Source organism: Mobula hypostoma, chromosome 25 (assembly GCF_963921235.1).
Source record: "Mobula hypostoma chromosome 25, sMobHyp1.1, whole genome shotgun sequence".
Lineage (NCBI taxonomy): Eukaryota > Metazoa > Chordata > Chondrichthyes > Myliobatiformes > Myliobatidae > Mobula > Mobula hypostoma.
Genome location: NC_086121.1, coordinates 9,658,217 through 9,684,473, shown reverse-complemented (window position 1 = coordinate 9,684,473; position 26,257 = coordinate 9,658,217). Strand labels below are relative to the sequence as shown.

General features: G+C 40.9%; 1 protein-coding gene across 4 annotated transcripts in view; it reads right to left on the bottom strand.

Annotated features, from left to right (window-relative positions):
- Positions 1 to 26,257, bottom strand: part of pex14 (peroxisomal biogenesis factor 14) — a 349,841-nt gene that overhangs the window by 51,101 nt on the left and 272,483 nt on the right. For all 4 annotated transcript variants that reach the window (XM_063033388.1, XM_063033385.1, XM_063033386.1 and 1 more), the window contains one exon: positions 18,429 to 18,531. In XM_063033388.1, coding sequence (XP_062889458.1) covers positions 18,429 to 18,531 — 103 coding nt within the window. The remainder of the gene's footprint in view (positions 1 to 18,428; positions 18,532 to 26,257) is intronic.

Here is a 26,257-nt window from a genome sequence, read left to right as displayed (position 1 = left end):
CTGCATGTAAATCACAAACAAGAGGTCCTTGGGTTGAGAAGCCATTGTCAAAGATTCTTTGGCTACACATGGATATATGAAGCGAAAGGCAGTTCTATCCAGCTGGAATATGGAGGAAAAACCCTGGAAGAGAATGGATGTGGTCAGCTCTGGTAGAGGTTCCAAATAGAAGAGGTCAAAGGGAGGTACTTAACCATGGTCCCAGTCACATGTAATATCACTGGGATTGAATTACAGGGAGAGGTTGGGAGGCTACAACTTTATTCATTGATATTGAAATTGGAAATGGAATTGGTTCATTATTGTCACAAGTACTGAGATACAGCGAAAAACTTGCCTTGCATATTGCTCATACAGATCAGATCAATATACAGTCCACTGAGGTGGAATAAGCTAAAAGAATAACAATGCAAAACCGATACAGAGAAAGTGCAAAATTATAACAAGGTAGATTGTGACTTCAAGAGTCCATCTTTTCACAGAAAAGGTCTGTTCAAGTGCCTTATAACAGTGAGAATAAGCTGTGCTTGAGCCTGGGGGTACATGCATGCAGGTTTTTGTACCTCCTGCCCCATAGTGGTTGCTTACAGTAGATAAGAACATTTCAGTGATCGAACAGAGGCTGGAAGGTATGAACATGGAAATACAGAAAAGACAGCTATTCAGAAAGCTGCAACTTAGAGACGAAAAGAGTTTGGAGGTTAGTGTAGATTCCATTGATCACCAATTAAAGCAGCAAGGGAGACTGGAACATCAAGGCAAATGCGGGAGTTTGGAGATCGTTTGGGTGCTTCAGAGCTCTGCATACTCTGAGAGGATTCCAGGAGACAGAGGCAGAGTGTATGAACCTTATTGCGGGCAGGCTGTGGGATGAGGTAAGCCAATGTTTGACTCCATTTCACTGATTAAAGCGACGAGGGAAATTGAACCATCGAGGTGAATGCGGAAGGTGAGCACTGGCTGCCTGCCTTTTGATCGCTGGAGAGCCTACTACTGTGCCCGGAGAATGTTACCCAGGTTTTCCGCATTTTGGATGTGGACTTGGACTATAGACCTTTTCTCAGTCTAATAGTTTCTTTATATTCTGTGTTTTCCGTCTAATCTTTCTTGTTTTCTGTGTCAGGAAGGGGTATTTGGGGGTCACTGTGCCTGTTCTGTTTTGTTCATTTTTTTGGGCAGGAAGAGGGGATTTGGGAATTGATAATCATGTTGCCTTTCTTTCTTTTTTATTTTTATGGCTACCTGGAAAAGAAGAATTTCAGAGTTGTATACTTTGATAATAAATGAACCTTTGAACTTTGAAATAAATGAACCGAAGAACCAGAGTAAAGTGCTAGCAATATCAGCGGACACTTGGGTTAGGAAAGGAATGAGCGTAAAAAGTAGCAAGGCAAGAATTGGAATAAGTGATATTCTATTCTATATCTAATGGAATAACAGTCCAATAGAATATAGAGAGTACAGCATATGAACAGGCCCTTCAGCCCACAATGAGTGTGCTGTACATACCAATTTACACTTATCTCATCTGCCTGCACATGGTCTATATCCCACCATTCCGTGCCTGCTCGTGTACCTGTCAAAATGCCTTTTAAACTTTATTAATTTTTCTTCAGAGATACAGCAAGTGGGTTTCATGGAGAAGACATAATGGGAGCTGGGGAAGAAATTAGGACAAGGTGCACAGCAGGGGAAGCTTTGCTTGTTACACAAGGGGAAGAGATGAATGCACAGAGGCAGCTAAAAAGAGGCTGAATATCTGAGCAACTGGACAGTGTGTAGGGTATTTTGGGAGGTCAGGTATGTACTCCTGGGTAAGTGGGTTCAGGTCATGTCAATGCATTAAGTAGGTTAGGATAATTTGCTCAATATTGTCATATGTACTCTCTGTTCTTGATGAAAAAATAGCATTTCACCCTCAAACAGTTTTAATGGCATTTTTGATACTGCTATATTTATAGTGATGGTCAGATCAGAAATTTATAAACAGGTTCCCATTGGTTTAGCCTGGTTGCTTTTTTTAAAATCTTAAACCCCATCAGACTTCCAAGTTCAATGAAAATTCTCAATCTCAGCCTATGATTTTGCACTGAGAAAGCTGAAGGCAGGGCAGAGAGTGTTTTTAGCAGAACGGTGTTGCTGCCTCACAGCCTCAGTGAGCTGGGTTCCATCCTGGCCCCTGGTACCAGCTAAACTGAGTTTGCATATCCTCCCTCTGATCCCATATGGGGTATCCACGGAGGGGTAGCACCTCTGGTGAAGGGGTTTGTCATGTCCATTCTGGGGCAGCTCACTCACCTTTGCTCCCCACCAGACACTCAGCTCTCACCGGTGGCTCCAAGTAGCTGTTTGCAAGTGACTGCAGCCACATCCCGGGACCCCACTTGGACATGCAGGCTAAACCAGGTGAGGGTAGCCGGCGAGCCACATACCCCATTGAGATGTGGACATGCCTCTCCTAGCACGCAAAGCCAGCTCCAGCAGACTGGGTGGATGAGATCTACAATGGGATCCAACGGCCAGGAAGGCAGTTCTGCAACGCTCCATGGAGAGCGAAGGGCATACCAAAACACAGAAGATATTAGATTAGATTAGATTCAACTTTATTGTCATTGTGCCGAGTACAGATACAAAGCCAATGAAATGCATTTAGCATCTGACCAGAAATGCAAAGAATAGTGTTATTTACAAAATAACTGCAAGTAAAAAAGTGCTACAGTAGACAAATATAAAAGTACTGAGACAGTACAATACAGATGGAATACTGCTTAGCGCTGTGATGAGAGGTTCAGCAGTGTCACAGCCTCAGGAAAGAAGCTCTTCCTGTGCCTGCTGGTGCGGGAGCGGAGGCTCCTGTAGCGCCTACCAGATGGGAGGAGAGTAAAAAGTCCATGGTTAGGGTGAGATGCATCCCTGATAATGCTTTCCGCCCTGCCCAGGCAGCGTTTATGGTAGATGTTCTCAATGATGGGCAATTGGGTGCCGATAATCCGCTGGCAGTTTTCACCACACGCTGGAGTGCTTTGCGGTCCGATACGGTACAATTGCCATACCACGCTGAGATGCATTGGTGAGTATGCTCTCAATGGTAAAGCGGTAAAAGTCCGTCAGTATCCTGGGACAGAGGTGAGCTTTCTTCATGCTCCGCAGGAAATAAAGGCGCAACCAAGGAAGACCCAAGCTTGTGACACTTGTTTGTACCACTGGAACCAGACTTCTAAGGTAGAGAGAGTGGAACTGCCCCAGCGCAACGGCTTTTCCCATTTTAAAAACTCTCCCACACAGGTCTCCTGTCACTGTCGGACATGATGGACAACCACCACTAGTCCCATGTGCTTCATCCAGGTGCTCTGGTTTCCTTCTGTACGAAAATAAGCAGGGGAATCGGATCAATGGGCTCATTCTCAAAGCCGGTATGGTTTTGACTTGCTGAATAGCCTCATTATTTTGAAATAAGAAGAATCGAAGGCTAGCTTTGAATTCTGGAACAGTGAACAATTTTTATTGAGAATATGAAGTCCAATAGAATATAGAATTATGCAGCACAGAAACAGGCTATTTGACCCACAATCATCATGCTACACGTGATGTCAATTTAAATAAATCCCACCTGTCTCCTTGTGGAATATATTCCCGGCCCCACCTCTATTCCCTGTCTGTCTGCGTGGCTGTTGAAGTAAGTTATTTTTTTATTTAGAGATGTAGCAGGGTAACAGGCCCATCCAAGTACACACACGTGACCAATTAACTTTACATTGTTGGAATGTGGGAGGAAACAGGAACACACAGAGGAAATCCACGCAGTCACAAAGAGAATTTACAAACTCCTTAGAGACAGTGGGAGAATTGTACCCAAGTTGCTGGCGTTGTAATAGTGTTACTATCATGCTTTAGGAATTTAAAGTTTTTTTTCAAGCTTCTTTTTTATAAGAAGAATGTTTTATAATATTCAAGTTAGGAATTATTTCTATAAAATTACCTCAGTAATTTTGAAGAAAATTATATATAGAAATGTAAAAAAATTAAAGAAAATTAAAACAGGAAAAGCACCTCAATCAGTAACATTAATTTTAACACATTCATCTAAAGTCTGAAATCAAGTGCTTTAATTGTAGTGAAATTGCAAAATGACTTAATAGTCACCCTCCCACCAAAACCATGCTTTGTACTGTAAAATACTGTAAAAGGAACTTGCTAATTTCTTCCTGCATCACTGACTTTGACTTCATAAATTCCCAGTCAGTTTTGTGATTCTTCTAAATAAGACCTCACACGCTACTTATGTACAGTCAAACAGCAGAACAAAAACCCCACATTTATTAATTTAGAAACCTCAGTCAAAATGTATTATGACAACAGAGGGTTGTGGTGGAGGCAGGGGATTTTACATGAACCCAGCTGCAGCAGGGCATTCATAGTGCATTCATTTCAAGAGGCCTAGAATATAAAAGCAAGGATTTAATGCCGAGACTTTATAAGGCATTGGTCAGACTGCACTTGGAACTGCAGGTTGCAACTTTAGGCCCACAGGATGTGCTGGCATTGAAGAGGGTCCAGAAAAGGTTCACAAGAATGATCCCAGGAAAGAATGGGTTAATATACGAAGAGCTTTTGATGGTTCTGGAATGGGGGAGGGGTTTTATCTCATTGAAAACTATCAAATATAGAATGGATGTGGAGAGGATGTTTGCTATAATGGAGGAGTCTAGGACCAGAGGGCACAGCCTCAGTATAGACAGATGTCCCTTTAAAACAGAGACGAGGAGGAAATTCTTTAATCAGAGAATGGTGAATCTGTTGAATTTATTGCCAAAGGTGGCAGTGGAGGCTAAGTTATTGGTTATATTTAAAGTGGAAGTTGATAGGCTCATGATTAGTCAGGGCATCAAGGGTTATGAGAAGGCCGAACGAGATTGAAAGGGATAAGACTTGATAGACTAAATGGCTTAATTCTGCTCCTGTGTCTTACGGAGTAATGACACTTCCACTGCCTCTTCAACAAGTTACTACTTTTGTTTTTTTTTAACAGATTAATCCAAATAGTGCATAAATCAACCATATTTATCTGAATGAGATAACTGTTACGGGAAAGGGTATTACTCTATTCAATATCCCTATGAAAATAACATCAATATATAATGAACTATTCTTTCTAGACTATCCCAATTGAAGTAAGTATAAATTAGATCTAAGGAAGCATAGTCCTGAGAAGTAGTACCAATGTAAGCTGTTATTTTGACATTCATAAAACATTACAGCTTGAAATTTTCACTGTGAAATTGATCCATCACCAGCTTTTTTAATCCTAAAAAGCAATGAGAAAAAACGTTTCAGTTCTTCAGAAAAAAACCTTCTGCTGGGATGGAATACTACAAGTAAACAGTATTTCCTTCAATCGTTAACCAAGGTTAACTCAATCGTTCACTCACATGACTTGAACCTGTATCAGCATTCTTTTTATTGAAGTTACATTGTTTGGAGCATTGACTAACAATCTGCGGAAACTCAACATGATTATCTTTTTTTTTCAGTCAAACATTAATTCAGAGAGCTGTTACTCTATCCTTAGAACAAACTAGTTCTCTCTTGTCACTTTTATTTTGCATGGCAGAGTGAGTAAGACTGAAGTAACAAAAATAACAATATCTATGTCTCACTCCAATAGCAAGCTATCTCGTTGAGGAAAAACTCCCAAGGATCAGTTTCACAAAGGTGATCGTCATTTACTGTCGCTGTGCATGCTTGTTTAAAGGGAACCACAAGCTCTTGCATTTATTTAGTAGGAAAATAAAATTACATTTATGAAACCTGTTAAACTCTTCCCAACGGGTGAAATAGCTGCTTTGTAGATTCAAGATGGTTTAATGACATTTTCAGTACAGAATTGTAAAGGAGAACCAAGTAATTGTTACTCTGGCTCCAATGCAGCACAAAAAAACACATACAATAAGATAAAGAACATAATAATAATAATAATAATAATAATAATAATAAAACACAATAAATATAAATGCAGTACATAGATAGATTATATACATAGACTGATTGTATGTCCAAAAAGTGACACCAATTACAGGAGAGTCTCTACATTAGGTGACTGACGGGAAATGATTAAAGTAGTGGTGGTTGTGGATGTGGGGATGTGGGGGAGTGTGATATTTCTTTCCCTCAAGTACAAGGAAGCACTAACCTCAATACCACAACAGATCACTTCTCAGATAACAAGACTGCTTTGACAAGGCTCTGGGTACATTGATTTTGGCCAGATTTTTAGGTGAGGTTTAAGAAATAAAAGCTGGGGAATTAATTTTCAGAATGGTGAAAGTATCCAGCATTTTAAACTAGCCTTTTCTATCCACAGAACGTGGCTGATATCTCACAATGAGAATGTCCCACCATGCTACTTTTGTTACCCCCCACACATTATATTTTCATTATATGAATGGTATGTCATAATTTTTACTGTTAAGTATACATGTGTGGTGAACAAGTGTAAAGCAAAGACTACTTATCGGTAGCACATAAATTCAGAGTCAGAATGCCAAACAACCACTGACTGTCCACCTGAACACCCAAGACAGTGAGAGTTTACCTTTCTGATGGTTCAATGTAAACATTATTGTTTTGCGCACAAATTTATTAAAAATATTAGATAAAACTACCTTCAGGGTATAAGCTACATGCGTAACATAAATAGATTTTGTGTTTAGACTTGGGTGCCATCCCCAAGCTATCTCATTTTATAGATGCAAATATTCCAAAATCCAAAACACTTCTGGCCCCAAGCAATTCAGATGAGAGGTGTGCAACTTTTATAACAGTAAGAGTAAAATTCAAAATGATCAAACAGTATCTTGACCAGTAGAGTCTGCAATTCTAGTTGGTCAGTAATAGGAGGGATGCTTAACGAATGAACAGAAAGCTGCTGTCTGCAAGGAGTTTGTACGTTCTCCTCGTGACTGCATGGGTTTTAAAAGGAAGTATCTGAGAAGAGATTTTATGCAGGAAAATGGAATTGGTAAAGGGTTAGAAAAAGTGACCCACAAAATATTTGTCATATAATATGTGGCTGTAGCACTGTTTAATGTCAGTGCTTTGCAAATCAGATTGTGACTTCTGGTGTCCACACATGCATGCACTTAAGCGAGGAAATTTAAGAGCTTGTGAACAATTCTTCACATCTCTGCAGGCTGAGTCTTTGTATTGTTAAGCAATCAATACAGAAATCACTGATATCACATGAACTTCAACTCTGCAGACACTATTTCCACTGTAAGAAAAATACCAAAAATTTGACAATGACACAAATGTCACTGGCAAAATTTTAGACAATGATAAGAAGGCATACAGAAGTGAGCTAGATCAGCTGGTGGAGTGATGTCACAACATTAACATCAGTAAGACCAAGAAATTTATTGTGAACTTCAGGAAGGGGAAGTCAGAAGAATACGCAACAGTTCTCAATGAGGGGTCAGCAATAGAAAGGGTGAGAGCAGTTTCAAATTCCTGGCTGCTAACATCTCTGAAGATCTAACCTGGGTGCAACATATCGATGCAGTTACAAAGAAGGCATGACAGCAGCTATATTTCATTAGGAGAATGCAGAGATTTGGTACGTCATCAAAAACACACAAATTTCTACAGATGTACTGTCCACTCTGACTAGTTGCATCACTATCTGGTATGGAGATGCCAAAGCACAGGATTGGAAAAAGCTGCAGAGGGCTGTAGCCCACTTCTCATTACTACCATCAGGGAAGAGGTGCAGGAGCCTGAAGATACTCTCAATGTTCTACGAACAGCTTCTTCCTCTCTGAAATCAGATTTCTAAAATGTCTACCAACCCATGAACATGACCTCACTATTTTTCCCGTTTTGCACTACTGGTTTATTTCTTTATACTTATTGTAATTTACAGCACTTTCTTACGACTTGCATTACACTGCTGCTGCAAAGTAACAAATATCATGACAGATGTCAGTGATAATAAATTTAATTCTGGTTCTGCTTGTTAATTGAGATGAAAAGTGAGTTTTTAATAGCCTGCTGATGAATAATTAGTGCTGAACTGGCTCAGACTCTTTGGGCCGAAAGGCCTTCTTCCACACTATATGGAAATAAGAGAACATCTCTGGGACTGAGAAACTAATTTTATATGGATGAAAAATACTTTCTTCAAAACAGTGGCTTTAAAATTCTATGGATTTTATTTCTTTTTTTGAAATTTATGATATTTCCAATTCGGACTGAATCTATGTATATAGCATTCTGCTTGATTCACTTCCTGCAAGAAGTTTAAAAAGCTTTTTTTATTTGCTGGTTTGCAAGCTGAGTGGTTACCCAGCCAGGGTTCAAGCCTTTATTGTTTCTTGATAACACTAGAAATGGGGAATCCATATCACAGTGTCCGGAAGCTTTGTATGCTGGTGTCTTTAAACACGAGATTTTGCATACAAAAAGTGCTGGAGGAACTCAAGTCACACAGCACCTATGGAAATGAACAGTTGACATTTCAGGCTAAGACCTTTCTTCAGGACTAGGAAAGGAGAAAGATGCCAGAAAAAAAAGGTGGAAGGAGGGCAAGGAGGATAGCTAGAAGGTGATGGGTGAAGCCAGTGGGTAGGAAAGGTAAAGGGCTGGAGAAGAAGGAATCTAATAGGAGAAGAGTGAACTATATGAGAAAAGGAAGGAAGAGGGGCACCAGGGGAGGAGATAGACAAGTGAGAAGTGGGAAGAGGCCAGGGTGGGGAATAGAAGAGGGGAGGGGTAATTTTTTTTTACCAGAAGGAGAAATCAGTATTCATGCTATAAGGTTGGAGGCTAGTCTCCTCTCCGAGATGCCTAGTGGCAACTCATGTAGCAGCAGATCTCTCAATGGATATGATTAAACATTCTCGTTTCAACCTGATACAGCTAAAAAGCACAAATGCTTCCAAGGTCAGTACAGTCAACGAAGATGTCTTAATACGTTTAAACAAACTATCGCTGCTTAAAACTGACGGAAATGATGCTGACTGGGGACCTCGTAGGATTCCACACAGGAAGCGTGGCTGCAGATCAGGGATACAAGTGCATTTAAGGAAATGGAGTTTTAAACTCCCAGCACCAACTATCTTGCTGGCAAACATGCAGTCTCTGGTGAATAAAATCGATGATCTCAGAGGTAGGGTGCTGAATCAGAGGGGCATTAGGACCGTGTGTGTCCTTTGTTTCATGGAATCCTGGTTAACCCCTTCTGTACCGGATGCAGTGATTCAGATCAATGGCTTTACTATACGCTGCCAGGATAAGCAGAGGTGGGGGAGTATGCCTCATGATCAGCTCTTCTTGGTGCACATATATATCACTGTTGTCCCAATTCTGCTCACCAGACCTGGAATATCTAGCAGTTAAGTGCCATCCTTTTACTTACTGTATGAGATTTCCAGGTTCATTTTGGTAGCACCTCAGGCCAATATCAATCAGGCTTTAGATGATCTCAGCAATGGACTAAACATACATGAAACAGTGCACCTTAATGCCTTCGCCACTGTTTTGGGAGATTTTAACTAGGCCAGTCTGTAAAAATCACTAAGCAGTTACCATCAACAGATGACTTGTAATACTAGAGGAAACAACATACTGGACCATTGTTACACCACCATCAAGAATGCCTACTGTGCTATTCTATGCCCTCACTCCGGAAAGTCTGATCACCTGGCTATACTTCTACTCCCTGAGTATGGGCAGAGATTGAAGACTGAAGCACCAGCAGTGAGGACCAAGAAGGTATGGACAAGGGAAGCACAGGAGCGCTTACAGGACTGCTTTGAATCTGTGGACTGGATTGTATTCAGGGATATTCATCTTCGAACCTGGATGAGTATGCTGCAGTTGTTACCGACTTCAGTAAAACCTGTGTGGATGAGTGTGTGCCTACAAAGACTTACTGTACATTCCCAAACCAAAAAATGTGGATGAACCATGAGGTACATTGTCTGCTGAAGGCTAGATCTGTGGCATTCGAGTCTGGCAACCCAGGCCTGAACCAGAAAACCAGGTATGATTTATGGAGGGCAATTCCAAGGGTTTAGAGACAATTTCGAACGAGGTCGGAGGCAACATTGGATGTATGACAACTCTGGCAGAGACATTACTTTCTACAAAGCAAAACCCAATAGCATGAATGGCAGCGATACTTCGCTACCAGATGAATCCAACGCCTTCTATGCCCGCTTTGAAAGGGAGAACACAACTACAGCTGTGAAGATCCCTGCCGCACCTGATGACTCTGTGATCTCTGTCTCAGAGACCGATGTTAGGCTGTCTTTAAAGAGAGTGAACCTTCGCAAGGCAGAAGGTTCCGATGGAGTACCTGGTAAGGCTCTGAAAACCTGTGCCAACCAACTGGTGGGAGTATTCAAGGATATTTTCAACCTCTCACTGCTGCAGGCGGAAGTTCCCACTTGCTTCAAAAAGGCAACAATTATACCAGTGCCTAAGAAGAATAATGTGAGCTGCCTTAATGACTATTGTCCAGTAGCACTTACATCTACAGTGATGTAACGCTTTGAGAGATTGGTCATGACTAGACTGAACTCCTGCCTCAGTAAGGACCTGGACCCATTGCAATTTTCCTATTGCCACACAAGAACAACGGCAGATGCAATCTCAATGGCTCTTCACACAGCTTTAGACCTCCTGAACAATACAAACACCTACGTCAGGATGCTGTTCATCGACTATAGCTCAGCATTTAATACCATCATTCCCATAATCCTGATCGAGAAGTTACAGAACCTGGGCCTCTGTACCTCCCTCTGCAATTGGATCCTCTACTTCTTAACCGGAAGATCACAAACCTGTGTGGATTGGTGATAACATCTCCTCCTCACTGACGATCAACACTAGTGCACCTTAGGGGTGTGTGCTTAGCCCATTGCTCTACTCTGTGACTGTGTGGCTGGGCATAGTTCAAATACCATCTATAAATTTGCTGATCATATAACCATTCTTGGTAGAATCTCAGGTGGTGACGAGAGGGCGTACAGGAGTGAGATATGCCAACTAGTGGAGTAGTGTTGCAGCAATAACCTGGCACTCAACGTCAGTAAGATGAAAGAGATGATTGTAGACATCAGGAAGGGTAAGACGAAGGAACACATACCAATCTTCATAGAGGGATCAGAAGTAGAGAGAGTGAACAGTTTCAAGTTCCTGGGTGTCAAGCTCTCTGAGGACCTAACCTGGTCCCAACATATTGATGTAGTTATAAAGAAAGCAAGACAGTGACTATACTTCATTAGGAGTTTGAAGAGATTTGATATGTCAAAAAATACACTCAAAAACTTCTATAGATGTACCATGGAGAGCATTCTGACAGGCTATATCACTGAGTGGTATGGGGGGTGGGGGGCTACTGCACAAGACTGAAAGTAGCTGCAGAGGGTTGTAAATTTAGTCGGCTCCTTCTTGGGTACTAGCCTACAAAGTACCCAGGACAACTTCAAGGAGCAGTGTCTCAGAAAGGCAGGTTCCATTATTAAGGACCTCCAGCACCCAGGGCATGCCCTTTTCTCACCGTTACCATCAGGTAGGAGGTACAGAAGCCTGAAGGCACACACTTATCGATTCAGGAACAGCTTCTTTCCTCTGCCACCCGATTCCTAAATGGATATTGAACCCTTGAACACTACCTCACTTTTTTAATATGTATTATTTCTGTTTTTGCATGATTTTTAATCTATTCAATATATGTATACTATAATTGATTGATTTATTTATTATTCTTTTTTTCTTCTATATTATGTATTGCATTGAACTGCTGCTGCTAAGTTAACAAATTTCACAACACATTCCGGTGATAATAAACCTGATTGTGATTCTCCTATCAGATTCCTTCCTCTCCAGCCCTTTACCTTTCCCAACCACCCGGCTTCACCTATCACCCTCTAGCTATCCTTCTTCCTCTCCCCCACCTTTATATTCTGGTGTCATCTCCCTTTCTTTCCAGTCCTGAAGAAGAGTCTTGGCCTGAAACATTGGCTATTTATTCTTCTCTAAAGATGCTGCCTGACCTGAAGAGTTCCTCCAGCATTTTGTGTATGGTATGCTGGTGTCTTTCAGCTCTTTGACACCAACAAGGAAATCCTAACCATCAAACTACAGGAATAGAACTGAATCTACCAATTACAAACAACGAATTTCACTGTTATGTTTCAATGTACATATAACAAATAAAGCTTATCTTAACCTTATCTTAAAGCGCACTCCTTTTAGACCTTACAGCTGGAAATTCTCCTTGGTACACACTGGTCTACATGTGGAATAAATGTTTAGGCAGAGCAGAAGAGAGAAAAAACCTGCAACCACTTAAAAATAAACCCAAATAACAATTTTAAGATGTTTCTTGCCATATGAATCAACATGAATTGAATGATCTTCATTCATAGTTTAAAGAAGATAAAGATTAGTTTTATTTGTCACAGGTACATCAAAGTATGCAGTACAGTGAAATGCATTGTTTGCATCAAATCAAACCAGTGAAGATTGCAGTGGGCAGCCAGCAAATGTTGCTACAGTTCCCGTGCCAACATGCTCACAACTCACTCACCCTAACTTTAGCCATGCACCTTTGGAATGTGGGAGGAATTGCAAGAAAATAAATCTCAAGGTAATATATGGTGATGCATACATACTTTGATAATAAATTTACTTTGAACTTTGAAACTGGAGCATCTGGAGGAAACCCACGCAGTCACAGGGGCAACATACAAACTCTTTACAGGCAGTGGCAGGAATTGAACCCCAACTGGTGATCACTGGGGCTGAAATAGCATTACATTAACCACTACTCTACAGCGCTGCATACATTTTTCCTGTCTGTATTTGTCAATAACATTCACCAGGTGATATTAGCGCAGACCCAATGTTGCATGCATGGAATAATAAGACATAAGATCATAAGAATAATGTATCAAAGTGATACAATATGCCATAATGAAGCTACCCTCAGGGTGGAGGAGCAACACCTTATATTCCATCTGGGTACCCTCCAATCTGATGGCATGAATATCAATTTATCTGTCTGGTAAACAAACTCCCCCCCCCCAACCCCCAAACCTTCCTCTATTCCCCACTCAGACTTTGTACTTTTTCTCACCTGCCTATTTCTTCCCCGGGTCCACTCCTCCTTCCCTTTCTCCTACGATCCACTCTTCTCTCCTATCAGATTCCTTCTTCTCCACCCCTTGACCTTTCCCCTATCTGGCTTCACCTATCACTTTCTAGATAGCCTCTTCATCTACACCCCACACCTCCTTATTCTGACTTCTTCTTCCCCTTCCTTTTGAGTCCTGAAGAAGGGTCTCGGTCTGAAATGCTGACTATTTATTCTTTCCCATTAACGGTCGTGATCTGACCTGACCTGCTGAGTTCCTCCAGCATTATGTGTGCATTGCCATGGATTTCCAGCATCTGCCGACTTTCTTGTGGTCATAATGTATCACTGTGTACTTATTACTGTACTTACGAAAAGCAAACTGTAAAGCTTCTTATAAGAAAATGTTAATTACAAAGCAAAATCAAAAGGCAAAAGAAATATAAGAATAAATATATAGTTTTCTGGTCAGTTAAATTTATTGCCACAGATAGTCCTCACTTATGAAAATAAATCAGCCATGTTCCAAGCCTTCCCTGGTAATGCTCACCAACTCTTCATCTGCTACATTGACGACTGCATTGGTGCTGCTCCATGCACCCATGCTGAACTCGTCGATTTCATCAACTTCAACTTCCACCCTGCCCTTAAATTCACTTCTGTCCATTTCGGACACCTCCATCCTCATTCTCGATCGTACTGTCGACCGACATTTTTTATAAACTTACTGATTCCCACGGTACCTTGACTATACCTCTTCCCATCATGTTTCCTGTAAATATGCTATTCCTTTTTCTTAGCTGCTTTGCCTGCGCCACATCTGTTCCCAAAATAAGGTTTTCCTTTCCAGGATGTCAGCGATGTCCTCCTTCTTCAAAGAACGGGGTTTCCCTTCCTCCACCATTGATGCTAATCCTCACCCTGATCTCCTCCATTTTCCGAACAACCAGGCTCACCTCATCTTCCCACTGCCTTAACAGTGATAGAGTTCCTCTTGTCCCTACCCACCACCCCATGAGCCTCTGCAACACTCCCCACAACCTCCACCATCTCCAAAGGGATCCTGCCACCAAATCTACCTTCATCTCCCCCTCCTCCTCTGCTTTCTGCAGGGATCGTTCCCTCCATGATTCCCTTGTCAATTCATCTCTCCCTACTAATCTCCTTCCCGGCATTATCTCTGCAAGTGGCTAAAGTGCCACATCTGCCCATTCATCTCCTCCCTCACCTCCATTCAGGGCCCCAAAACAGACCTTCCAGGTGAGGCAACACTTCACCTGCAAATCTGCTGGGGTCATCTATGCTGTCTGGTGCTCCTGAAGAGACCCATCGTAAATTGGGGAACCTCTTCATCGAGCACCTCCGCTTCATCCCCCAAAAGCAAAACTTCCTGAAGGCCAAACATTTTAATTCCGATTCTCATTCCTGTTCTGACATTCCTTTTGGCCCAAGACGAGGCCACCCTCAAGGTGGAGGAGCAACACCTCATATTCCGTCTGGGTACCCTCCAACTTGATGGCATGAATATCAATATCTCCTTCTGGTGAAAAATAATTCACATCCCCCTCCCTTTCTATTCCCCACTCTGACCTCTTACCTCTTTCTCTCCTGCCCATCTCCTCTCCCTGGGTCCCCTCCACCTTCCCTTTTTCCTATGATCCTATCAGATTCTTTCTGCTACAGCTCTTTATCTTTCCTACCCTCCTGGCTTCACTTTTCACCTTCTAGTTATCCTCTTGCCCCACCCCACACACTTTTTTTATTCTGTGGTCTTTCCCCTTCCTTTCCAGTCCTGAAGAAGGGTCTCCGCCCAAAATGTTAACTATTTATCCATTTCCATAGATGCTGCCTGACCTGCTGAGTTCCTCCAGCATTCTGTGTGTGTAGTTCTGGTTTTCCAGCATCTACCTGCAGAATTTCTCATGTTTATCACTTATGTACTTCCTGTGTCTGCAAATAGCAAATCCAAGTCACAAACAGCATCATCTTTGTATGCTGATGACTCGCTCTCCTACCAGTACAGGGACTGGTAATCAATCCGCGGTTTCCATTATCCTCAGGACACCCTTAAGTGCCAATCCAATTCTACAGATAAAACACATCTTAGCTTATCATTCTGTTTGTAGTGAAGCAAGATGATAATTTAATTCAACATCTTGTTAGCATTTTCCTAGATGTAAACATTTGATATAGTCAATTCTTTCCACCAACATTTCCTGAGAATAATCTTCAGACTCTTGGTTTCACAAGGAATGTAGGAAAGATCACTGGACAACATACTGTGTTTTTGATCAAGTCCATTAGATCATCTCAAAAATACAAAAACTACAAAGATAAAAAGCCCTCAAGGAGCCTGGTAACTCTTACAGTGCAGGCATCATTTATTTAACTTTTGAGTTTATAAATGGTACCCAGATGGTGATGTAGCTATAAATGCCCTCCACAATTTTTGAGGCAAAAAAGGAAGTTAAAAATTAGCCATGGTTCTCATTTCTGGTAATGTTTATTGACTGGTTCCACATTTGACTGCTACGATGAAAACTGCATGAGGCACAGGCAGTTTGCCTTGTGAGGTCAAGTGGCCTGCTAATAATTATTACTGAGGCCCTTAGGTAAAGAGTAGCCACTTGGGCAAAGTGTTATCGAGCTGGAGGTGCCCTCGGTACACGCTTCAGCAAGAAAGATGCAGCACAGAGGTTAAAGCAATTAACTTCCACCAGATTTTTCTTCAATGGCTATTTCTCATTAGAACCATAGAGATGGACAAAAACCTGTCAGAAGCTAAGATTTCAAAGACAATTCTCCTGGAACCAGAAAAAAAATCCTTGATTACAGCAGTTATTTTGCTTCCTTGATGTATAATGGGTAATTTAGGTACATTCATTTTAGAATTGCTGTTAAATGACTGTTGGCAGCGACAAATCTAACTTCATTAAATGTCTCCCAACAATCCTAAAGCCGAGGTTTCTTTTTATTTGCAGTTGCTTAAGCAAAAGGAAAAAAAAGAGTATGATTTAAAATATTCACAAAACACATTCAAACTGCTCAGCCTTGAGATGACCACTTGGGAGCTTTTATAGCGCATTTGCTTTCAAAAATCCAGACAAGACAATGGCTATATTTCGTTAGGACTTTGAGAAGATTTGGTATGTCACCTAAAACACTTGAAAGTTTCTACAGATGTACTGTGGAGAGCATCCTGACTGGCTGCATCACCGTCTGTTGGGGGGGGGGGGGTTACTGCGCAGGATTGAAAGAAGCTACATAAGGTTGTAAAATTAGTCAGCTCAATCATGGGTACCAGCCTACGTAGTATCCAAGATATCTTCAAGCAGCAGTGCCTCTAGAAGGTGACGTCCATCACCCAGGACATGCCCTCTTCTTACTGTTACCGTCAGGAAGGAGGCACAGAAGCCAGAAGGCACACACTCAGCAATTCAGGAACAGCTTCTTTCCCTCTGCCATCTGATTTCTAAATGGACACTAAACCCGTGAACACTACATCACTATTTTGTTTTATTTCTGTTTTTGCACTACTTATTTAACTATTTATTTTTATTTATTTATATATATATATGTACACACACACACACACACACACATAATACTCATATATTTACAGTAATTCAGTTTTTTTTCTTTATTTATCATGTGCCCAGCCGACACACTTTTCGCCCCTCTTCCCTCCGGGAGAAGGCTCAGGAGCTTGAAGACTCGTACGGCCAGATTTGGGAACAGCTTCTTTCCAACTGTGATAAGACTGCTGAACGGATCCTGACCCGGATCTGGGCCGTACCCTCCAAATATCGGGACCTACCTTTCGGTTTTTTTGTACTACCTTACTTTCCCTTTTCAATTTTCTGTTTATGATTTATAATTTAAATTGTTAATATTTACTATTGATTTGTACTCCAGGAGCATGAAGCACAGAATCAAATATCGCTGTGATGATTGTACACTCTAGTATCAATTGTTTGGCGACAATAAAGTATAAAGTATTGCATAGTACTGCTGCTGCTAAGTTAATAAATTTCATGACATATGCCAGTGGTATTAAACCTCATTCTGGTGGAAAAGAACCTCAGCAACCATATTTTTTTTTGTACAACAAAAAGACGTCAAACTCTCAGCAAAAGAAGGAACTGTGATTGCCATATAATGCTGGAAACTAGAGAACTACCACACGGAACCAAAATGGAAGGATAATCAAAACAAATGCTCTTTGCAAGTCAGTGAGTTGATTTAACTTTTGTTTCACCAAGCTGACCCGGTAATCATTCGGCTAATTGGCAATTTCCTAATCCTGACAATCTAATCACATTCAAACTCAATAAACCAACACATCTGCTCTTTCACAATCATACCCAGAGCAATTCTACTTCCCATTGTTGTGATTCTGCACCATGCTCAAAACTCAGAGTTTGTGTCTGAAAAGGTGCTTAAAAGTCAAAGTTAAACCATACACTCAGTGGCCACTTTATTAGGTACACCTGCTCATTAATGCAAACATCTTCGGCTGTTGGTGCAAGATGGGGTGGTTTGAGTATCTCAAAAATTGCCGATGTCCTGGGAATTTCATGCACAACATTCTCTAGGGCTTACAGAGAATGGTGAGATAAAGAATATTACACCCAGTGAGTGGCAGTTCTGTAGTCTAAGATGCCTTCTAATGAGGAGTCAAGAGAATGGCCAGACTGATTCAACCTGCCAGGAAGGTGACAGTAACTTAAATAAACACATGTAACAAATGTAACATTTGGAAAAACATGTCTGAACACACATGTCAAACCTCACCATGGATGGGCTACAGCAGCAGAAGACCACATTGGGTTCCACTCCTGTACCTAACAGAGCAGCCACTGAATGAATCTATGAACCGTGATTTGTCTGCACCAGTAACAACACGAGTCATCTCAAAGATTTGTAGTTTTGTAGGTAGAATCTGATGGAAATGTGGGGAGAATAGAAAATAGGAAAAAATAACGAGAGCACATGCCTGTCCTAAGAGATGGCATATACTCAATAGGTTAAAATGGCCTCTTTCAAGGTCACAGGACAAAACAAAAATCATGAATACAAACATTGTTACAGGGACATGGAACATAATTGGGTCCTATTAAGATATTAGCAACACACTCCTTGTTAAAAATAGTTTGAACTATACAGATAGAAGTATAGAAGCCTTCAGCTTTCAAGTTCAGAAAATTTGGATACCATTTCTAGAACTCTTTCCCTGAGTTAATGAGCTGAAGAAAGGTAAAGGCAAATTTATGATAGCACTAATCTTCACCTGTCTGTGATATGGTCCCACTTAGTTCGGTTATACCCGACTCGATCCTCTGCAGATGTTTCTTGTCTTCCTTGCTGGATGCTAGGAGAGGCAAAATATATCTCTAGAAAAACAGAACAGATAAGAGAAGATCAGCACAGGAACTATTTCAAACACATAGCATAAATGGTGCATTCTATTTAACCATTTTAGTATATAGTATTGCACTATATGGGAAGAATGCAATTGCCCTGGTAGAGGGTGTAGAGGGGATTCTCCAGAAATGGGCCTGGGATGGAGCATTTCATTTCCAAAGGAAAATATGGGTAGGCTGGGATTGTTTTCTTTGCAGAGGAGGATGCTGAGGAGATGACTCTTTTCCATCCAGAAAGTGGGAGAAATTTGGAATAATCTGCTTGACAGATGCTCTCAAAACATTTGAGAGTCTCTCTAGACAAACAGTTGAATAATCAAGACACAAGGCCAGAGATCAAGTGCTGGAAAATGATTACTATGGATAATTTCTTGAAGGTCAGCATGGGCATAGTGGGCCGAAGGGCCTGCTTCATTACCATTACCTTCTTTCAATGAAATGTAACAGAAGAGGAGGAAACTGGTTCCTGTTACAGTGCCCTGCACATGGTAAAATTCCCAAAATAAGACATTCTGTCACACAGTCTCTCTCGGATCCACATAGAGTTGACTGTTCATCTCAGAACAATTACTTTTATGTTTCCAAAGTTACATTTCTGCTGGAGCAGAGGCTCACTATGCAAAAGAGCAGAGAAATGTGATAAGTTGGGCTGCTCTAGCACAGGCATTACTGGCTCCTTCTATGCAGTACACCTCCAGAGAGTTCGTCCAGCATTTTGTGTGTGTGTTGCTTTGGATTTTTAGCATCTACAGATTTTCTCGCGTTTGTGACCTCCAGAGCACTAACTTGCAACTCTTGTGCTTGATGCAATGAATCAAATGTCCCATCTAACAGACTAGAATTAAAACAATCCTTAAAGATGAAAAGAAGTAACATATTTTACAAAGCGCTTACACAGAAGAGCTCTGCTCTCTCTTATACTTTTGCGCAAATATTACAAGATCCAGTAATGCATTGGCACTGGCTAAATTGAATTATTTGAATTCACAGAGCAAATCTCAGTTGCTCTACTCCAATGGCATTGGGAGATCAGTGAGAGGAGGCAAGGGAAAGACAAGAAAAATAGACATCAGCAGAGGCCACTTCAAACACGAGAAAATGCTGATTACTTGTCTGTCTTTGGACAGTATTTATCCCTGCATCACTAAAGCAAATTATCTGGTCATTGCACACCTGAAATTGCTTTAATCTTTGATATCAGAACAATCTGTTATGCACTTTTCCCAGGGGTAAGTTGAAGTGCATATAGTTGCCATTGCTGTAGATGTGTTTGTAAAAGTGATTTCACCGTGGCAGTACAGCGGTTAGCGTAACACTTCACAGCACCAGTGATCGAGATTGAATTCCCACCCATCTGTAAGGAGTTTGTGTGCTCTCCCCGTGGCCACATGGGTTGCCTCCAGATGCTCCCGTTTCTTCCCACATTCGAAAGGCAAATGGGTTAGGATTAATAAATTGTGGACATATTATGTTGGTGCCAGAACCGTGATAACACTTGAGGGCTGCCCTGAACACATCCCTGGGCTGTGTTGGTCATTGATGAAAACAATGTATTTCACTGTATCAATATTTTGATGTATGTATATATGATTAATAAAACTAATTTAATCCAATCTATAATGATGAGCTGGATATCTAAAATGCCACAACAGATCCCAGAAAACCACAGAGTAAAAATGCAATGTGACTGTACAATCACTGTAAATCAGTGGAGCTGGTAATATATTTTCATTTTAAGTACTGAAACCATTTTATTATAAACAGTGCACCCCCAGTTCACCATATGTTACATCACAGGAACATCCTACAGTCTAAAGTGTCAAAATCAAGGAATTACAAGCACGCTCCGGCTTAGAATCAGATTCAGAATCAGACCATAAGACAAAGGAGCAGAAGTCGGCCATTCGGCCCATCGAGTCTGCTCCGCCATTTTATCATGAGCTGATCCATTCTCCCATTTATTCCCACTCCCCTGCCTTCTCACCATAACCTCTGATGCCCTGGCTACTCAGATACCTATCAATCTCTGCCTTAAATTCCTCCAGCATTTTGTGTGTGCTGCACTGGATTTCCAGCATCTGCAGATTTTTTCTTTTTGTGTACTATAGCTGTCCTTGATGCTGGGGAGGCTAGGGCCCATGACGGAGCTGGCCTTGCAACTTTCTGCAGCTTTTTTCGATCCTGGGCAGTGGCCCCTCCACACCAGATGGTGATGCAAAATTTCCTGAACTCTTTGAAGTAGTATAAACCTTTGGGGCATATGTACCTGAGCTGAGCTCCAAATCAGACAGACAAAATTAAATATAACGTCAGTCCAATATTTATGCTATGGGAGATGAGCTGATCTTCTTTTACATCTGCCTAGACAGCACCAATGTCAAGCTATTTTTGTAAGATCTTTATCATTCCTTGAAATGTCCAAAAATGGCAATCCATTATGTAATAATGGCAGCAGGAAGTCTTATAATCTACCCATAATATATTAAGGTGGCCATTAACAATTTTATAGAGCGTGTAACCTTGTAAAATGTTTCAAGGCACTTCATAGGAATGTTATCAAACAGACCTTGACAACAAACCACAAGATTAGATATCAGTGAAGATATAGCTTTCAAGGGGTAAAAGAGGCAGCCAGGCAGAGGGGTTTATTGTGAGATTTCAGGAGTTTTTGTGTCTCGGTAACTAAAGGCACAGCCAACAATGTTGGAGTGACTAAAATTGAGAGCAAGAATCGAGAACTAGAGACCTTGGAGATTCATACGAGTTTATGTAGCTCAGGAGGGCTGAGGTCATGAAGAAATTTGAAATCAAATATGATGGTTTTAAAAATAAAGGATGTTCATTAACTGGAAGCTAACCTATATCAGCACATGGGTGAACAGGAACAGGACACTGAGAGCTGGGACATGGCTAGTTGTATATACAACAGCCTCAAGTTTAAGTGGTAAAAGATGAGAAGCACGACAGGAGTGCATAGTCTAAATCAGGGGCTTCCAACCTGAAGTGCACAGACTCATTGTTTAATGGTATTGGTCCATGGCATAAAAAAGGTTGGGAACCCCTGGCCTAGATGTGTGACTGGAGGCTTCAGGAGTAGTTGACCGGAGGCAAATACAAAATTGAGTAATATTACATAGGTTGGAATAAGTAATGTTAAAAAGCTCAATAAGAAAATAGATGATTCAGAACTCAAAGGATACATTCACACTATTATTAAGAATTAAGTATGCCTGCAATTTTCTCACATTGTCATTGCTACGTTATAATCCAATACCCTAAAATCAAAGTAAATTTATTATCAAAGTACATATACAGTATACAACCCTGAGATTCATTTCTTACACGCATTTACAAGAAATTGAGGGAAAAGAATAGAATTTATAAAAAAAAGACTGAAAAACAATCAATGTGCAAAAGAAGACAAATAGTGCAAATAAAAAATAAATAAATAATGCCAAGGACATGAATTGTAGAGTCATTGAAAGTGAGTCTGTAGGTTGTGGAATGTTAAGTTATTAAGTTAGGTTGTGGATATGTAGGTAGTGGGTAGAGTGAACTAAGATGGTGCTGGTGACATATAGCCACACTTTGTGGACAGCTCACAACATCCATGACACCCTTGCTGGAATACATGATTAGTCCCAATTATTTTGAAGATGGTACTTAACATATTTCAAGTCTAGTAAGTAAAACCCCAAATCTGATTGTGCCATCGTTAGTCCTCTCATTTCAAAAGATTCATGACTTTGTTGGAACTCTTCATTTGCACCAACAACCAATTCAAGTTTAACTGTCATTGAACCATAGATGAATACTCATGAATACAGCCAAATGAGACAGTGTTACTCCGTAGTCAAGGTGCAAATCACAGTACCAACAGCACAAAGCATACACAAGATTCCAAGCACAAATAGTATCAACAATCACGCAATAAGCAACAATCACACAATAAAACAGTCCCGAAACTTGTGCCATCAATCCACAGTCGACCACAATAGAGCCTGTCTCCTGCCAAGTGAACACTGGGGGGCAGCACCAACTCCAGCCGGCACGTTGCACCACACCACCCCCGTGGAGTGCACCAGGTGATACTGCAGCTTGAGACCCAGTCCTTGCAGACAACAACCACATATAGAATATCATTAAAATATGATGATGCAGAATATGCACGTATATAGTCCTGACCTCCCCCCTCAGCCCATCAAAATCATTAGTCAACCACAATAGAGTCCGTCTCCCCCTGAGCGAACATGGGGGGGGGGAGGAGGAGCATTGACTGCAACCCAGTTACAGCACCACGCCACCTCCAGTGAAGCACACCGGCCCCGATGCATGCCCCAGTGATCCCTGTTAATCCAACCAAAAGTAACTGATTTATGCAGTTTTATCTCCTACACAACTGGCTTTCACCCAACACCTTGTTTCTTCCTTGTTGAACAACGTGTTCATTAACTCTTACACAAGATTGATTGATGAAAGGTACAAAACAAACAGCTGATTTTTTTTTTCACTTGCAGGTACTGCAGATACTTAAGTGATGAATTGCCGTACATAATATTAGTAAAAGGCCCATCAGGTTGTAAGTTTATAAACTGGTCAGTTATGTCATCACACACTCTGAATGCCTCAGTAAAATGAGAAAAATTACGGGCACACAGTTGTTTATTACTTAGTAATACTGCACAGTAACAGGCCTTCTAGCCCAAAACGGGCCTGTGTCATCCAATTACACCTATGTGAGTAATAAACCTACTCATCTTTGGGATGTGGGATGAAACAGGAGTAACCAGAGGAAACCCAAGCACTCACTTACAGACAACTGAACCTGGGTCACTGGCCCTATAATAACGTTACATTAACCACAACACTATTGAGCTGCCATTGAGTTTTACACACACTAATGGCAGGGGTGGGAGCTGATGCATTAATTCTATACTTTTCTAATTTGGGAAATGTTAAACGTAGAGGTTATTGCTTATTTGAAAAAATAATCTAAATATAGTATAATTTTGTAAAATTAGCCAGCTTCATCATGGGTACTAACCTCTGTAGTATCTAAGACATCTTCAAGAAGCTGGGCCTTAGGAAAGTGGCAACCATCATTAAGGACCCCACACCCAGAACATGCCCTCTTCTCATTGTTACCATTGGGAAGGAGGTACAGAAGTCTGAAGGCACACACTCAGCGATTCAGGAACAACTTCTTCCCCTCTACCATCAGATTTCTAAATGGACATTGAAACCATGAACACTACCTCACTACTTCTTTATTTACTCTTTTTGCACTACTTATTTTTAACTTAACTATGTGATAGACATATATATTATATTCTTACTGTAATCAGCATGTTTTCACCTGTATTTATTTATCACGTATTGTATTGTACTGCTGCTGTAAAGTTAACAAATTTCACGGCATATGGCGGTGATATTAAACCTGATTCTGATAATTTAAAAGGGGGATAATTTCAACAAACTGCTGATTCATTTCCTTTGTTTCATTCCAAAACATGCTTCCCATTACAGAACAGGGAACCTTTGAATTATCTAATGGTACTGAACTATTCCTTCTCTCCCTCATTTCCTTTTGTATCCAGAAGTACACAAAATGTTGCTGGCTCCTTCAGTTCCTCTGCAATCCCTTCCTGCCTGTCTATACCTCAACTGAAAAGAGCTACTTTATTTATTTATTATTTATTTAGAGATACAAGACGGTAACAGGACCTTGTGGCCCAATGAGCCTATGCTGCCCAAGTACACCCATTTGACCAATTAACCAACTAACTCGCACGCTTTTGGAATGTGGGAGGAGACCGGAGCACCCAGAGGAAACCCACAAGGTCTTGGGGAGAATGTACAAACTCTTTACAGGCAGTGGTGGAACTGAACCCAGGTCACACGCTAACTACTACGCAATACTTCTTGTCGTCTATTTTACCCTCAATTCACTTGTACAGCAGTCTTTTCTCATTTGAAGCAACAGGTTAATTCCATGTCACAGGGAAAGTTGTTCCCAGCTAGTTTAATGTCATTTCCAGTACACAAATGTAGGGGAACAAATAATTGTTACTTCGGATTTGATACCACACCAAAAAACACAATAAGATAAAGGACACAACAATAAAGAAAATACAACAAATACAAATGCACAAGATTGGTTATATACATAGACTGATTGTATGTCCATAAAGTGACACTAGGCACTGGAGTGTCTGTACATAAAGTGACTAACAGGAAATGATAAAGTAGTGGTGGTTGGGGTGTGGAGGGGTGGGTTAGTGGGTGGAGGTGTTGATCAGCATTACTGTTTGGGGAAAGTAACTGTTTTTCAATTTGGTGGTCCTAAGTAGCCTACTCCCAGATGGGAGTGGGACCAACAGTCCATGTGAAGGGTGGCTGGGATATTTCCTGATGTTACGCTTCCTTTCCAGCACCTTGCTGTACATATGTCCTTGATGGCAGGTAGGTTGGTGCCAGTGATGCATTGGGCAGTGTTGACAACCCACTGTAAAGCCTTCCTATCCGCCACAGAGCAATTTCTGAACCATGCAGTGATGCAGCATGTTAGAATGCTCCGTACTGCATTCCCACTGAAGGAGGTACAGGAACTTCAGATCCCACACTACCAGGTTCAACCATCAGGCCCCTGAACCAATGTGGACAACTTCACTCATCTCAGTGCTGAACTGATGCCACAACCTACCGACTCACTTTCTACAACCCACGTTCTCAGCATTATTTATTTATTATTTTTGTAATTGCAGTTTGTGTTCTTTTGTCAGTCTTTGTGTGCAGTTTTTCATTGATTCTATTGTATTTCTTTGTTCTGCTGTGAATGGCTGCAAGAAAACAAATCTCAGGGTAGTATATGGTGACATATGTGTACTTTGATGATAAATTTACTTTGAACTTTGAACAAATCAAGAGATTGAGGGTGAAGAAAAGCAGTCTTCAGAGCTGGACAATTTAAGTTGCCTGGAGACAACACTGAACCAAAGAGCAACAGGGAGACATTCTGAAGGGCACAGCTGAGGGGCAGGTGCTTATATAATTAGAACTTGTCCAGTAAACCATTTCTGCTTTGCACCATGTACCCTAACCACTTAAGGGCATTTAGCAATAGAAACCAAATACTTTATTTAATGTCTGCTAAATCTCCCCCGTCATTTCTCTTGGGATTTTAAATCCGTTTACACATTTTAAGTCTTTTTATGTGACTGTTTATATATTGAGTGCCAACAGCATTCATGGCTCGAGCACAGTAGAACATGATGCCCCCAAACGTACCCATGGCAAAGGGAATCTCATCTGTTTATGGATCCCGAAAGCTGAACAAGATTAGCGCTATAGGTTGTGTGAGTAATGGCATGAATCAAGTACATTGAAGCAACAAGTAAGTTATTAGGTTGAGAAGGGAACAACTTCTTCTCCTCTGCCATCAGATTTCTGCAAGGACAATGAACCCATGAGCACTAGCTCACTATTTTTGCTTTTGCTTTGCACTACTTTATTAATTAAAATATATACAATACTTAACTATAATTTATAGTATATTTTATGTATTGCACTGTACTGCTGCCACATAACAATAAATTTCATGACATACGTCAGTGATAATAAACCTGCCAACAGCATTCAATGCTCAAGCGGAGTAGAACATGATGTCAGTCTGACATGTCGGTCCATGGCCTCCTCT